The sequence below is a fragment of the Gymnoscopelus microlampas genome, assembly GCF_963454915.1.
Source record: "Gymnoscopelus microlampas genome assembly, chromosome: 9".
In the NCBI taxonomy this organism is placed as follows: Eukaryota; Metazoa; Chordata; class Actinopteri; order Myctophiformes; family Myctophidae; genus Gymnoscopelus; species Gymnoscopelus microlampas.
The window spans coordinates 21,454,816-21,471,377 of NC_139946.1; the positions used below are offsets into that span (position 1 = coordinate 21,454,816).

At 43.0% G+C, this 16,562-nt stretch overlaps 1 protein-coding gene across 9 annotated transcripts in view; it reads left to right on the top strand.

Moving 5' to 3' along the window:
* adgrl2a (adhesion G protein-coupled receptor L2a) overlaps nucleotides 1–16,562 on the top strand; it is a 120,605-nt gene that overhangs the window by 17,222 nt on the left and 86,821 nt on the right. For 7 of the 9 annotated variants that reach the window (XM_084067771.1, XM_084067763.1, XM_084067766.1 and 4 more), the window contains exon 2: nucleotides 9,349–9,531. In XM_084067771.1, the coding sequence (XP_083923897.1) occupies nucleotides 9,456–9,531 (76 nt within the window). In that variant the 5' untranslated portion in view covers nucleotides 9,349–9,455. Of the gene's footprint in view, nucleotides 1–6,330; nucleotides 6,506–8,687; nucleotides 8,778–9,348; nucleotides 9,532–16,562 lie in introns of those variants that run through there. The other 2 variants (XM_084067764.1, XM_084067765.1) reach the window with 2 other exon arrangements.

A 16,562-nucleotide genomic window follows, 5' to 3' on the forward strand; every position in this document is an offset into this window, starting at 1 on the left:
ACAAGACACTGAAAGTAATATTCTATCTCCCTAAACAAATAGCTGCTGTATCAGAAAATCAATGAAATGGATTATCATCTTGTCATATTTTGCCTGTGATATGCCATTATATTCGGCCTGTGTGCAGGGTAAAATTCATGCAATGTCTGTAGAGCTCAAGACATTGAATGCAGTGGCCCAGATTAATTCTACCTCGTATTCAGTGTTGCCAGATTTTGCGAGAGAAATATGGTCTATGAAAACAAGCCCGAAAGAAGCGACTAGGCTACGGCTATTTGGAACTAGCCAATCTACAAGCTAACAACGCGTTGCAATGCGACAGGTTGTGAGCTTGTAGAACAAGCCCTCCCCCCCCAAAAAAAACGCACCGCAACTACTGATATTTCAAGCAACTTTACAGAAAAACAAGCCCAAAGTCACTTATAATAAGCAGACATGGCAACACTGCCTCGTATATCAAGAACATAAACCAGTAGTGCTTTCATCTGAGGAATGAAAGCACAGTGTTTGTTTTAATGTCAAACAGTCCAGGTGGAGTTGAAACTTCCCTCTTGCATTATACTGTAGTGTAGCTACTGGCTCTCTGTCCCAAAAATGACCGCCCCCTTTTACAATGGGAAGACAGGAGTGAAATCCTTTCGCCATCTTTTAGTTATTCAAATCAGGGCCATGGAATGAGGCAATCTGAGCTTGTTTGCATCACAATTCGCCATACAGCGGTGATGTTATGCTAATGACCACTCTGGAAAAGGCTCAGCCCCCCCCCTAAGCTGTCCCTACTTTCTGCCAAGGGAATGGCGGAGCAAGGAGCAATGTTACAGAAACTGACTGAAAGCACAGTCAATGAAACGCACTGTAAAAAAGGTGAAAAGGAAACCTTGAATTTAAAGACAAATGAAATTAGTAGATTTTATTATTTTGCTGTGTATAAATGTACAATTAAACACTTGCCGTCGTCAGTCATACCTTTTACTTAAAAAATAAATAATCAAGTTGAAGTTATTTATTTTCCCTCTCTGTAATAATGAATGTGTTACATGTTATCGTGTGTGTGTGTGTGTGGTGCGCAGGTGCTTGCTTAAAAAAAAAGTTCAATATACCTTCATCAGGTTTAACAAGCACCATTACCTGACAGGCCGGTAGTGAGCAGAGATTTAGGGCTGACAACTGATTGCTCTCAGAAAGACTACACCCACTTCTTTTGTCTGGGCTTATGACGAACACACACACACACACACACACACACACACACACACACACACACACACACACACACACACACACACACACACACACACACACACACACACACACACACACACACACACACACACAGTATACACTTGTGACATACATGGCATTCATACCATGCCCTTCACCATTTGAAATGTTATCAATAGGGATGGGAAATATGGACAAAATCCAATGTCATATTATTGACCAAATACCTCTGTTATTGCGATGATAATACTTTATTTTCTCTTCCAAACTTCTCAGAAATAATACAAACGGCCAATCTATAAGCTCACATTGCGATGTTTTGAAAGTATAAAATAGGGCTTATGTGAAAAGGAAAAAAGGGACACTATGCTGCCATATTACAGTATCAATATAATATCGATATATTGCCCAGCCCTGAATAGAAGCAGAATTGTGCTATGTTGAAGTAGGCTAGGTTGGAACCTTGCGCTGCCGGCTTCATGCGTGTTGCGTTGGTGCCACTGCACACCAAGGGTACGGTCTTTGCACTCTCTTCTATTTTAGTGAGGGCCTGAGATTATGTGGTGTCCCTTATTTTGGCTTTGCTTGTCCTTCCTCCCAGCCACAGAAAGGTTAAAAGCCTCAATTAGACACTACGCCAAGGCCAGCCACATTGAGCGCAACGCCTCTAATCTCAAAGAATTAGCACCACTGTTCCCCAAACACAAAAGGTTTTTATTACCCCCCCCCTCCCCCATGGTTGTGCATTTTGCAAAGACCCAATAGGTTCTACATTTTCAAAACATTTACTACATTTCTAAATGTTCCACAAGCTCGGCTGTAGATCAGCTATTTTCCCTATTCCTCGTACGAGGAAGTATATAGGGCTTAAGTGGTTAAGACCTGTTCAAAATCTACTGTAGATGGATGGTTTATTATTGGCACACTTGCTCCACCTCCATTTTAGATGTGTCTCTTACAAGTAATCTTCTCTGTTACCATCTTTATGTTTTGTATTGCCACCCGCTGTCTTAAAAATTAATCACCCTGTTGAATAATGCCTCACGATCACTGTGCATTATTGATGAAGAGGTCCTTAATAGAGGGACCGAGCAGGCTTTTTAACCATTCAGTTGCTCGTTTGGAGAGAGTGAGAGGGAGTCAGCCAGAGAGATGAGAGGGAGAGACGAGAGAGGAGGAGAGAAAGAGATCACAAAGGCTGTTAACTGGTGCGTAAATCAGGGTAAATAAAGCACACTTGAATTATCTTAGCCTAAAACCAAGCACTGAGAAGCTTGTGATTCTGGGCTCTTGTTTGTTTGTTTGTTTAGATTAGTTCTGTTTTGTAGCAGTGTGGTAAGACAAAAAGTTTATTGCACTATACTGCACTATTTCATACTACAGATGTTTGTAGCCGTTTGCTGCAGTCTGACCACAAACAACCTGTCTGTAGTAGTGCTGGCTCACCACAGCGTCTGAGGACACCAGTGTTGTCTGAATGTGACAGAATTGACCCAACACAACACCCAATTTCAGTGAACTGTACGTGTACATCCATGACATGTGAATGTGTCACTCTGTGTGCCTCATACCCCTCCCACCACCACCTCCAAAATAACTATCTGTTGATTTCACCGGCCACATTGTTCTGCATTATTTTTGAATGAGTGCAACACCGAGATGCACCCTCCTGAAACTGAGAATATGATCTTGGGAGAGAGAGAGATCGGCGTCTGGGCTGTCTGCCGAGCTCAGTCTGTGTGATCCCTGATTTGTTTTGACTCATTTAGGCACGGCACACTGGATCACACTACAAATATTTATTTTATGATGTCCTAATGTGCTCTCCTCTCTCCAAGCAACAAGCAGAGAAAGTCTTTATCTGCACATACAAAATGTGGTTGTTTTTGTGGAGAGCAAAATGTATAGTTTACGCTTTCCAGAGACAGTTTTGTAAGACTGTTCTCAAGGTGAACTGAACAGTGCCAAGGACTTATTGGACTTGATTGACAGGTACTATCACAGTCAGATGCCCATATAATGGTAGGGCTCCCATTTCTGACCTTCCTATTTATCTTGCTGTATTAATGTCAGCCCATTAATTCCTAGGCGGGGAGAGCATTTGGCAAAGACACCGTTTTAACAGCCCTGGCTGAATCGGGTCTTATCTCTGAGGACCTGAAAGGAATAGTTTTGTGCTATCGGTGAGTGGAAATGACATTTTCAAATTTCATTCGAGATAATCCACTTCACTTCCCACTAAAACATCAAAATTACTAGCAACAATGTGCGGAAAACAGTATTAAAACTTTGTTCACCGTGTCAAATAATCTGTCTATAATCCATGTGGACAGACAGGTATAGGTATCTTTCAGCGCTAATAGGATTTCAGTTGCATTACTTAAATGATTATGATATGAATTTCATATATGGACAGGGGGCAAAGCAGCACTCACTGCTCTCAGGTTTATTGAGAATATCTCTTAAATATATAATAAATCTGGTGTTGTGATTTTTACAGCAGTAGCCTAAATGGGGATGGGGCCTAAAGCTCACCCGTAGCAGCAGTATAGGGAGGCAAGGCTATAACATTTGTAAGTATAATGTAAAGATTTCTGTACATCCTGTACATTTCTGTTCATCCTAGGGACTTTCTTTTTCCTCTCAGAGAGTCTTCCATTTTTTTTCATCCATAAAAGTATCGATGAGCTGGCATGTGTCAGGGCTTTGGCTCGTGATCGCTTTATTTAGTAGCCATATGTCTGGACCAGTGGGGAGTGCTCTAATCGATTAATTGAATGGCTCATAAAAATGATGAATGGAAGGCTAGCGCTAAGAGCAGCGAGCATGAACACGCACCACGCTTACACCACACGCTGCTCCTGTGTGCCATTTTGTGCACGGACCCAGGCCTGCCTAAGAGCTATGGTATAATGAATTGTTCTCTCTATACTTCATTGGAAATACTACTCCAAAAATATTATGATCCCTAGATTCTGAAACAATTGTGTTTATGTATTCTGATATGATGGAGTATAGGGTTGGTTGGCCAATGCCTAGAAGTGATATACATTTAGACATGCACCTGATTCATATCTCTGGATTGCTGGATTAGAGAAAAATATAAATACAGTAAGACCACAATGGGATGTAAGAAGAAGTCACAACTGCATCATATTGAGCTGTGGCAGTGCATTTATTCTGCCCAGATAAGACCTCAGTAGCCACCATGGATTTGAAATAATAGGAAAAGATTTTTTTTTTAGTACTAATAATTTTTCTTTTCTTTTTTCCCCCTATTCCCACAAAATATATAAGAGCTTAGCCATCTGCCACAGAGTGATTTGTCCCAAAATAGATTGTCAGCCATTTAACAGCAGACACTTCCTTAACCGGCGTGTAATAATAAAAATAAACGTTAAACCCCCCCCCCCCCCCCCCCCCCTTGCCTGCCCTCCCTGTGTGTTCCCTAAAGTAGTCCCCTAAAGTAGCAGAGCTGTCCTGTTGTGCAGCATGCCATGTTTGACCTGGTATTCCACAGGCTGCGTTCCCTCGTCAGGGTCAGCGCGGGGGGGCTGCGTTCAGGGGCACAAGCCAGTCACGCAGTGTTTGGTTGTGGTGTCATTCATGTCATCCCCTCCGCCTCCACCTCCTTGCTCCTATCCTGCTCTCAATCATCCCCTCGGTGAAGGGGTCAGCGTCTGATTCTGCCCCTGCCCCATATCTGCCTCAGTGGGGGGCCCGCCCCGCACTCACCCCAATCAGCCGGCCCAGTCTCTCTCCCCACGCCAGAGTATGAATGTTTGGATTTTCGTTTGCAAATTGTACATCTTCAGAGGTGTGTTTTAGGAATATAGCCGCCACCCCCCCCACCCCCCCAATGGCTCGGGACGGGAAGAGTGCTCTGGGACTTAGCTACAGCTCCCCAGGTATTTCATGGTTTTCCCTTAAAATGGGTGAGAAAAACAGAGATAAAAGGAGTCCTGACAAATATATTATGTATGAATTCATGTATAAGAGAGTGTGTGTGTGTAGGGGTGGGGAACACAGTTGAACGTCCAACGTATTCAATATGTGGCAGCTCGTTTGGTTCAGATTTACATTTGGGTGAATTGATGGCCCCATATTTCCCTTCATCTGCGTCCTTGTGATGTTGCTTGACAATTAACATCCCAACTCTTTCTTGAAGTTTGTTGAAAGCTCAGAGGCTAATTCAAGGGTCAAGCAAGACTTGCAAGCTGTCAATCTTTTATTGTAACCCTAGGCCCGCCCGTCCCCCATCAACCCCCCCCCCCCCTCCAACTCCCTTTATTTATCCTGTGTGTCCTCCCCATTCTTCCAGTCCTTATTTTGTAGAAAGACACAGCCCCCCCCTTTTCCAGTGGTCCTCTTTAACAGCTAGAGAGAGACAACTGGGAGCTTTGTCCCGAAGAGCCCAGCATTCTTTCACATCTGCCTCTTGTTTTCAAGCCCCCCCCTGCATTCAAATTTCAATCTGTCCTTTTCAATCCCTCAATACCAATTTACTGCTTCTCAACCCCTGCCCCCCCCCCACACACACACACACACACACACACACACACACACACACACACACACACACACACACACACACACACACACACACACACACACGATGAAGAGAAACAAAAAAATCGTTTTTTGTTTTAGTAGTATGTATAGGTTTCTTGTTGCTTTGCTTTCCTGCAATGCACATTCTTCATCAGACCGTTTGTCTATTACAAAGCGCTCTGTTGAATTTCTCCGCCGTTGGCAAGTGTATCAAGTGCACATATGTTTAAAGCCTCTGGGCCCACGCCCCTGTGGCTTCCCCATCTCTCAGAGTACTTTAACATCTGTCTGCGCCCGACTTCATATTTAGCCAAACAATGTGGTGCCTGTTGACATTTTGGCAATCTGTGCTTAACATTCACGCACATTGCCTTAATCCTGCATTCTCCCGAATTAGAAAAGATACAGCCGTGATTATGAGGCTATGGGTGACGATGATGGATCGATCTGTCCATGACCGCGCCAGCCCCCCCCCCCTACACACTGTAAACAACTCCATATCAAACATGCTGAAACACCCGCTCTCTCTCTCTCTACTCTCTACTCTCTGTCTCTCAGATCACAGCCAAGTGGAGAGCTGTTTAAGGAAGCAGTCAGGGTATGATCACCGTTGGTTTTCTGGTGCGAGCCTAGGCGGCGAGAGAAAAAAGCTCCCCTGCTGAGAAGGGAGACCTCGGCACGTCTAATGAGGAGAATGAGAGTCAGGCAAGCCTCCCTCCAGTCTGCGCCTTTGGTATCTGGGCATGTTAAACACTCTCAGCATGACACAAAAGATATTAAAGTATAGGACTGTTATCATCGATTTACAGAACACCCATCCCCATGTACTAGGGATCTACGTTCCGCCATTATTTATTTATCTTCCCAGCAGGGAGGCCGCGGCTGCATCAGAAACAAAAACTGCTTAAAAGGCATTCTGTCCTTCTTTGTCCACATGTTTGTGACGCAGGAACTCTGTTGTGCGAGCTTACCTCGCTTTTAGACTAAACAATGATGTCTGGGATGAAAGCGTAATCATATTGATACAGCACTATTGTCTGAGGCGGCTCGTTTGCTTACTGAAACACCTGTGCACACACACACAAAGACACAACACGCACCCGCGGAAACACACACAGACACAAACAACACACGCGCACGCACAAAGATGCACATATTGTCCATTGTAACTGTTGCAGTATGTTTTTCATTACTATCTCTTGAGGCAGTGTACTGTTAAGAAATTGTATTATGCTGAAGCATACTGTCGGAATAGAAATGGCAACAATAAGAAGAGTTATAGGTGACGGTGAATAGGGGGATTTAGAGGTCAGGGAGGGAATGTGATTTTGGAGATGGGGACAGGAGACTTGGCAGCACTCGCCAGGGAGGGTTAAGCAAGTTGGTGGGTTCAGGAAATAATGCCACAACATTATCTTCAGCTTTGAAAGGCCAATGGAAGGATTATCATCACTTGAATGTCAGAAGACATATGGATGTGTCTGGTCTCACAAGTTAATTTCCCCTTAAAGTGTGATTGTTGTCCTGGGTGTGGGTGGACAGAATGCCACCCGGGTGAACTTTGAGATTTTGCTTTGTTGTGGCAAAAGCGACCTAATCTTTTGACATTTGATGCTTTATTCAGATAGGAGAGTGTAGGAGAGACAGGAATCCGAGAGGATTGCGATTCACACATACATGACAGGACTTAGATTCTAACTCGGGTCCATCTTGCAACTTACAAGGAGCATTATGGTCGGTGCACTAACTGGCAGAGCCACCAGGCATGTGGCAGCATTCTGATAAAGGCCTTGTTTTCATGGACATTGAAAATAACGTAATTATATACTGTATATCCACTTGCCCTGATAAGCTGGATTGGTGCAAGGTACAATGACGATTAAACCAAAGAACGAGGGTTAAGGATTTGCCGGAATCCAATATACCCAGGCTCTGTAGTCAAGTTTCCTCTGTCGAGTCTCATTAGTGCATATTATTCAGTTGAAACTAAATACACTCTGGCTCAGCGTGCTGTGCTCCTGTTAACCTCTTTTAAATGGCTCTAAAATTAGAGGTCTCAGGTGAGACATAATGTCATTCCAAATGAGTTGATTATGGCAGGCGTAATTATAACTTTGTCAGCTAATGTGTGCACTCTGCATGTTTGGCCATGATGAATTATTACACCGTCTGAGAACTTAGACAAAACGTATCAAAGACAGTTTTATACCCCCGCTGTGGTGTCGGGGGAAGACAAGGGAACCTTACTTACTTTGTTCAGGTTTGCACTGTTCTCAAGGTTGTGTTATCTTGTTGACTCTGCTTGTGAGATGGGCTAGAATTTGGGTCCTCAGATCTGAATCGTACTAGCTGGCTCGGAGGGGGAGAGAGAGAGAGGCGAGTGGGGGAGAGCAGGAGGGAGGGAGACAGAGAGGGGAGAGCAGGAGGGAGGGAGAGAGAGAGACAGAGGGGGGAGAGCAGGAGGGAGGGAGAGAGAGAGAGAGACAGAGGGGGGAGAGCAGGAGGGAGGGGGGAGAGCAGGAGGGAGGGAGAGAGAGAGAGAGACAGAGGGGGGAGAGCAGGAGGGAGGGGGGAGAGCAGGAGGGAGGGAGAGAGAGATGGAACAGGGTTGTTTTTGAATCTGTTAGAATAAAATGGGCAGGACCAAAAAGAAAAAAAACTGTTTCTAATGGGTTCCTGTGTGCCTTGTTGCTGGAGTGATGCCGTATCCCATGGTGGATGTGCTAATGGTTCTGGGGAGCAAGAGGACCGAAGCTAAAGCCAGACAGTGTAAACACACAGACAAAAGGGAGCCGTTAGGAGTGTGAAACGCATGCCTGAGCGCACAGGTAGGCATTAGGTTTCACCCTCAGACGACACCCATCACTGTATCTATGACAGGGAGGAGGCCATTTGCTTTTGTAGCACAAGAAAGAGAGCCAAAAACAAACAAACTGAACAGACAAGTAGCAGAAGGACAGGTACGGCGCAGGCAGGAGGAGAGGGACTTCTGTCTCAGAGGGACGGTGAGAGGAGAGTGGTGGGGGCGTTTTGAGAGATAAGTCAGTCTGTGGTCAGTCACAAACAGAACAGTGGCCATTTGCTCGATTGCACGTTTGCTTGTTTATTTGTAAAGGGAGATAGCAGAGCGGGTGCAGCAGCACCCAGACTGACTCTCGGTCACACAGGCTTTGAGGTGGGTGGGGCATATTTGTGTGATGACAGGCAGATTGGTCCTGCCCACCCCTCTGGTGAAATGGTCAGCACTTAGCTTCCATTAAGGGATTTCCCTTTTCAGGATTATTGACCTTCTGGGCTTATTTTACTGGCTTGTGTGGATTTGTGGCGTTTAACAGTTTGATGAGGTTTTCCACAACCCTTTTTTTTTTTTTTTTTTGGCTACGGAGGCAGAAATGCATAGGCAGCAGTGCAAGTGCTTTGCGTGAAGATTATGAAGGTTTAAAATGCCCCCGAGAAGTTGTGTGTGGGGGCTAAGCAAGCTGTCAGTCATGTATGCTAACCACCCCCCCCCCCTTTATGGAAAACCTGGATTATCCTTTGAAACGTGAGCTAAATCTCACTCTTTTTGCTCCACAGGTGATAGGACCAACGATGTCCCTGCTCAAGACCTGCTCGCTTGGACTTTTTTAACCACGTTTGTCACGACCTAAACCTGCCAGAGAACAGTCCACATCAGGCACACCATGGCATGCTCCCTGTGGAAACTACCTGCCCTTTACTGGTTCATCATTGCCCTGAGCCACGTCCACACCACAGAGGGTAAGTGTCTCACACCACATCTGTCCTCTTGTTCTCAACCTTTTCAGGTTGTGACCCCCCAAAATAATCATATTTGAACTGGGGACCCCCCACCTTGATAAGCCCTTGGAATGTAGAAGTTGAGGCATTAAGTTTTGTTTGACTCTGTTTTACTTTTGATTTTCTTTTTGAGGTATTAAAAAGGTCTTAAGTCCTTAAATTGTCACTTCACTGAAATCTGCCCCCCCCCCCCCCCCCAAAAAAAAAAATCATGTGGGGACCCCCCCGGGGGTCCCGACCCACAGGTTGAGAACCACTGCTCTAGGAATTAAAAAGACTCATTTGATCAGCCAAATGCAGTATCTCTATCAGTGACGTCAGTGAAGAGAAAACAACACTGTTACTAGTAAGAGTAAGACTCTTAGTAATTTTGGCACACATGAACAGGGACTTCTGAATGTGTAGCATTTACTGAAACGGGAGCCAGTAATGTGAAGAATTTTTAAGAGCCTGCAGAACAAGTGTTAGGTCAGAGATGAATTGTCACGCGAAAAAGCTTTGACGTCAGCCAGCGACAGTTTGGTTTCAGCCTCACAGCTGAGAACTCTGAATTAGCGATGAAATTCTGGCTTGAGCCAGAGCTGTTGGCTCTGACTGGATGTGATGCTTATCATGTGAGTAAATGCAGCTCAGTCTGAGGACAGTGGGACCCAGGCGGAGGAAGGATCATCTTGAGTGGGTTTCATTAGTTGGTAAATTGTGATTTGTCTGAGATTTTCTGCTTCAAAGCACCAGTTGTCCCCAGTGGGCGTCAGAGCTGGATCAGTTTGTAATTTCCTCGGCGGAGTTCTCCTGCCTCTGTCTTGTTGTGGGCACACACACTGATTTATTTATCTTTATATTTACTTTGTTTATACTCTGCAGCGTGACATTATATGAGCTTGTTGATATTTTTGGCAAGGGACACAAGGTTGTGTGACACAGACTTAACAATCTCCAGAAAAGAAGCAAAAGGTTGAATGTGCTTTAATCACTTTGCATTTCTCTTGGATAAGTCACTTTGATACTCTTTCATAATTATGAGCTTTATGCTTCCAAACTATGTCTCATAAGCCGTATTCATTGACATATCGTTTCATGACAGGAAGAACTGTAGCTCGTTAGTAAGGGTGTTTTGCGGAACACATGTACAATCAACCTAAGATGGAATCTTTTCAATGCAATTCATCTGAGGTGCAAAGTATGGTTTTCATTAACTGTTCACTATTCACACTGTATTGATTATGATGAAGTGTGAAAGTTAATGGTGCCAATACCATATGGCCATACCAATGCACCCAAAATGTTCACACATTCGTACTTTGATAAATATCACACATGGCTGGCGTAACATAATGCATTGTGCATTGGCACACATTCAGTGATCCCTAATGTAGGTTTTGTTGACGGTAGTCTAGTGCATAGCCTATGGGCTTAAAAAGGATTTGGGAATCACCAAGGTTAATAGTAACGTTAATCATCTGCCCTATATGCCTGCACACCGAGATATCGTCCTCAAAATCAGCCCCGGGCAAAGACAGCAGTTACCAATTTTGGAGCTTGTGTGTGTGTTTATAAATAAACCCATTTATTTCTGCCATTTGTCATTCACCTTTCCCTCTTGCTGGTTCACTTGGCCTCATCTCCCCTTCCCCTATCCCACCCCAGCCACAGAGATCCGCCCGGCAACAGTTCATTACAAACAATATCCCCAAGTAAGCATGGTTCATTAAACTGCATCCGGCCCCTAATATCTTTTTAATGCATTTTTATAATTGAATTAAATGGGTTAGTGCCATGCTGTAAATAGTTTGAAGTTTCTTGTTGTTTTATATTTTTTATTATTTTATTTTTTTACTTTTCAAAAGACCTGTCTCGAGTGTAGCCGAGATGGATAGCTGCAGGGGGCTGTTCTCTCCTCTCACCTTCCCTACATGAAATAGGATGCATGTCTCAACCTCTACACTTGACCTCATGTCCACAAGAATGCGGATCATTCTACTCACTCAATCACTCACATACACACACATACACACGTACACGCACGCACACACTCACTCATTCGGTAAAAAAAAGAAACGTTTTAGCCTCTAGGGGCACCACCTCCTTTTTTGTATTGAAGCAGGAACTTGGTTTGGCTCCGCCCCTTTCTTAGTCCACTTCCTCCTGGGTGCTCCTGTGTTTATTCCTTCTAACAATAACACTACATGTTTAGGGCAGTGGTGCTGACACATTCTGCTGTTAGCAGAATCTGTCTTGAGAGATCACTCACTCACTCACTCACTGTACTCAACTCACACACACACACACACACACACACACACACACACACACACACACACACACACACACACACACACACACACACACACACACACACACACACACACACACACACACACACATGCACACTCACTTGTTCACTTAGTCCTCTTTCCCTTGTCATTAGTTTTATTTAAAGCTTAGTCCAGTGAAATCAAATGGCGTGTATTGGGTTTGTTTCTTGTAACTGAGTCACAGGAACGTTTCATCTATTGATTTGCCTTATTATTTTAATTAAGCTACATACAGTATGTGGCAGAATGTTCTAGACATCAAAGAAACTCATTAGCCTGCAGCCTCTCAGCCCAATGACGTGGAATCAACCACATTAGATGGTGCTATGTAGTCAATATTGGAAATGCAATGATATGGTCATTTTGGTTCAAATGTTCCATCTGTCTTGTGGACTTGGTTCTGCACAATCTTACAATTACAATTACTTAAAAACAAAACACTGTATTATCATTTAGTACAGTTGTTGAGTCTGCTCGTAGGACTTGTATTATTAGCTTCTGTATCTATTCTATTGCTCGATATATAAAGAAGTCTCATAACTATATATTTTAAAGCCTCACTATGTAACTTATTTAATGAATAAAATGTAATTTTGTCCAATCTGTATGGTAGAGTATGTTAATACAATATAACCTATACAATTGGGGTGTTTGTTTTTTGTCTCCCTGCTCTTCTATTGAGACATTTAGATTGTGTCAAAGGTCATGTCTCACCTAGACACAGGATATGACACGAATTTTGACCCGATGGTCAAGATTCAATTTATTCCCGAGCAAGCAGGCCGGCTCTATTAGCTCGATGGTAAAAAAAAATGCCAGCACTTGAGCAGGAAACCTGGTTCAAATCCGGGGTAGAAGAGGAAAGTTACTTAGTGCTGCTTTAAGGCTGAATGAACAGGGGGTTATTCAGTGTCCCGTACACATTTCGATTATTATTTATTTATAAAAATCAAAAATGTATTTATTTATTTAATTGGTCCCCAAATACAGGTGCCAATATTCTACTGACTGAGTGAGACACTTGGTCATAGGGCAGCCAAAATAAAGCTTTACTAGCTTTAACCCATTAAAACCGGGAAAGCATCCGTGTCATTTTACATTTTAATCATATTTTATACTTTGGATATTCAAAAATAGCAGATATGCAAGCTCATGAGGTTTTGAAAAAATATATAAAATGTTTACAAGTCTTATATATTTCTTTTAACTAAAATCTTTGCTTTTGGAGATCCCTGGAATATTTTACAAACCTAACACCACAAATCTAGTATGGAGTTCCCTGTCAGAAAATATCAGATGGGGGTCATACATATTAATTTGGCGGTCTTTGACATGAAAAAGTTTGGAGAAGCACTGGCTTACTATACAGTATGTTCCAAACTCGCTGCTTCATCTTAGATGCTCTGACCTGCTTGGATATGCTGCAGCATCAAGACCCGCCCCGCTGGCATTTGGAGTGATCGCCTTTGAAGCTACGGCTTGTTTTTTCTTTGTCCTAGCGGCATCGTATAGGAATATCACCATAGCAACGTGGCAAAAATTAGACGGAAGGAAATTATTTTCTAGTCCATATGCCTTCAAAACAATCTAACCAAGTCTGCTGGTGGGGTTGTGGGAATATATCTGTAACTGCGACAAAATAACAATTCCCAGCCAGCTCAGACAGGCGCCCTCCACAAAGGCTTTCCTTAGAATTGGACGCACTGAGGAGAAAGGCAGAATTAGGGAGCATAGCAAAGATTCTGTGCCAAGAAATAGGCCTAGATGTGGCAAAGTTAGCAGACGCTGCTGCGTGCATGGAATACATTAATGCAACATTTCACTGATATCGGTCTGGTTGTTTATGCTTTTCCTGTTGATGAATAACTTTGTTGTATGATGCACTTTATCTGTGCATGATGTTGTCTTTGGTCAGGAAACATGATCTGGCATTGAATCAAACCTTTAGTGCCAAAATGTGTGGTTTTCAGATTTTTGTTTTGTTTTAAACAGGTGATTTTCAGTGATGTCCATGAATCTTTAAATTCATTTAAGAAATGTAGATCATAAAACTGTTTGCCATATGGATTTCACATGACTGCAATAATTTTTGTTTGGACAGCGTGTTTGACATTTCATGGAAAGTCACAGGCGTGTACAGGTTCTAATGCTTTGGACTCTGGTGGTGGTTATCTCTGTAAAGGTTACACAAAGAACATTCTGTGGTATGAAAGCCATTTCCAAGTCTTTCAGTGGCAGAACTTGAACAAGTGTTAACACGCCCAACACAGAGAGCTTTGGTTCTCTTAACATTCCCGTAAAACCAGGCTATTGTTTTCTTCTCAAAGCTTGAAATGTTTGAAGTACTTGAGATTTCTCAAGGGCAACGGGGAAGGGCACCCTTAAAAGTCTTCCTTTTCTAACACGCAAAAGGAAAAGAAAAGATACCTGAAGTCTGCAGTGGAGGGTAAATGGAGTGAAATAGACAATTAAGGACTTCTGAAATGTCATTACTGGAAATAAAAGCCCAAGGCTTAATTTGAGCTTGGATTCCTGCCGGAAACGATACAGCCCCATCTCAGCGCTGCACCACCACCTATTTGCTATGGCTTGCTACCTCTTATGGCAATGGAAATAATTTATATTCATATAACCTTGTAGAGCGGGCCAACCTGATGTTTTCCCCCTGGATGAAACTCAGAACTTTATAGATCACAGGCTGTTTCCCATTTCCTACCTGTAGTTTGCAGGGTTCATATTGGTCTGGAGTAGCTGATTTTGAGAGAGGCTTGAAACAGAATAAATCGATTGATTGATTGATTTGTAAAGGGCTACTCGCCTAATATGAGAGCTGTGCTATGTTTTCTACAAGAGAGCCACATATGAACACAGTCAGGCAAAGTGTAGCAGCTAAAGCCACGTGTCATGCTTGTTTTTGAATAATTTCAATTAGGACTGCACAATTAATCTGAACGAATGTTAAATCATGATTTTATGTTTCACAATTATGTAGTCATTAAACTTGGCAGTTAAGTCAAGCATCCTTTTTGGTCAGCTTAACCTGCCCTCGTATCCATTCCTCACTATTACACAAGGTCTATTACACTAAACAGAACATTGTACATATCCATCAGGTGCAAAAAAATCAGGTCATTGCATACCGATTTTGACCAAATATACTGTATGTAACACATTTCTAACAAAAATGCTTATTATCAATCATTTTTGATTAATAATACTAGTGATTACAATATCAAGCAAAATAATCAGGATTTATTGTTTTAGCTACGAATGTGCATTGCACAAAATTATCCTCCTACTGTCTTACATAGTAGCCTTATCTGTACTGAAAAACCGCATCATCACATGCTGTGTTTTCTACGTCTAGACCCATATCGTCTCTGCTGGGTGGAAACCTCATGTCCAAAACTGTTACTTTTCAGGATTAAAATGAAAAAATAGCAAAAATAGCAGATCGACGAGCTTGAAAGGCGTCGCTTCACACCGTGTTTCGAGCTTGTGGATCTGCTACTTTTCATGCTTTTGTGTGATGCTGTGTAGTATGATCAAGTAGGGCATTAATTTACACATTTAAAATGTTAAAATATGGAGATTCTTTTCTACCGGACAGCAACGATATGCATATAGGGTTTATTCTATGAAAGCATGATGCATACCAGTGGTTATAGAGCAGTGGTTCTCAAACCTTTCAGCTCGAGACTCAAAAGATACATTTGGTGTCTCCCCGCGACCCAAGCGTACAAAAATACATTATGATGCCCTATTTAAAAACAGTGAAAATAGGCAGTTAAATTTTAGATTGGCTATTTTCACTGTTTCACTGAAATGTATGGACATTTGAAAAATAAATAAATAATAGAAATAAGAAATGGGGGAAACTTAAGACAAATTTGATATTTACTCGTGACTCATAAAAATGGGTCCGTCCACGGCCCAAAAATGGCTCCCTCCCGACCCAATGTTTGGGAAACACTATCCCTGCCATCCCCCAATGTTCCCTGGCCTCTTCATTTAGCATTTAAGCCATGGTAAAGCCTGGCCATAGCACAACTGTTTATGGGAACAATTTTGTAATTGCTTTCACAAATTGAATGCTTATTAAGTAGCAAGTGTACCCAGCCTCCAATTAATTTCTCATTGGATTAAAAAAAAAATTAAACTGTTGAGGCCAAAGGGTTGGATTTTCTCTTTGTCGGGTTGAGTAAACAGTCTCTCCTGCATCTCTGCCTGACGTCACCCGGGCGCTTTTGTCTGGCTTCCCAGGGAGCCGGACCAGCATGGGGTCTGTGGACGGAGGCTCCATCATGCTGCCACAACTCTTTCATCGCCAGCCAGCCTCGGCTGATAAGGAGATAAGAGGACAATGGCTTGCGAGAGCAAGCAGTGGTATAAGGTGTACCGTAGCCCCTGGGTCTCTTCCCTGCTGAACACTTCAAACCCTCATTAGGATTTTCCTGCAAAAGGAAGGATTTGCTGGATTATTGCGTTGTCACAGCTGGCTCCAGGTCGGTATTTGTCATGCAAGAGCATGGACGAGCTCTGACATGGTGGAGCCACTGCCAATGCTGCCGCCGCCATCCTCTTTCCCTTCCACCCAAAACAAACATTCTTCACTTATGCCCCTCCCTCCCTCTTGGTGGCTGCAGGTAGCAGTCGGAGAATGTGAAATTAACCCTA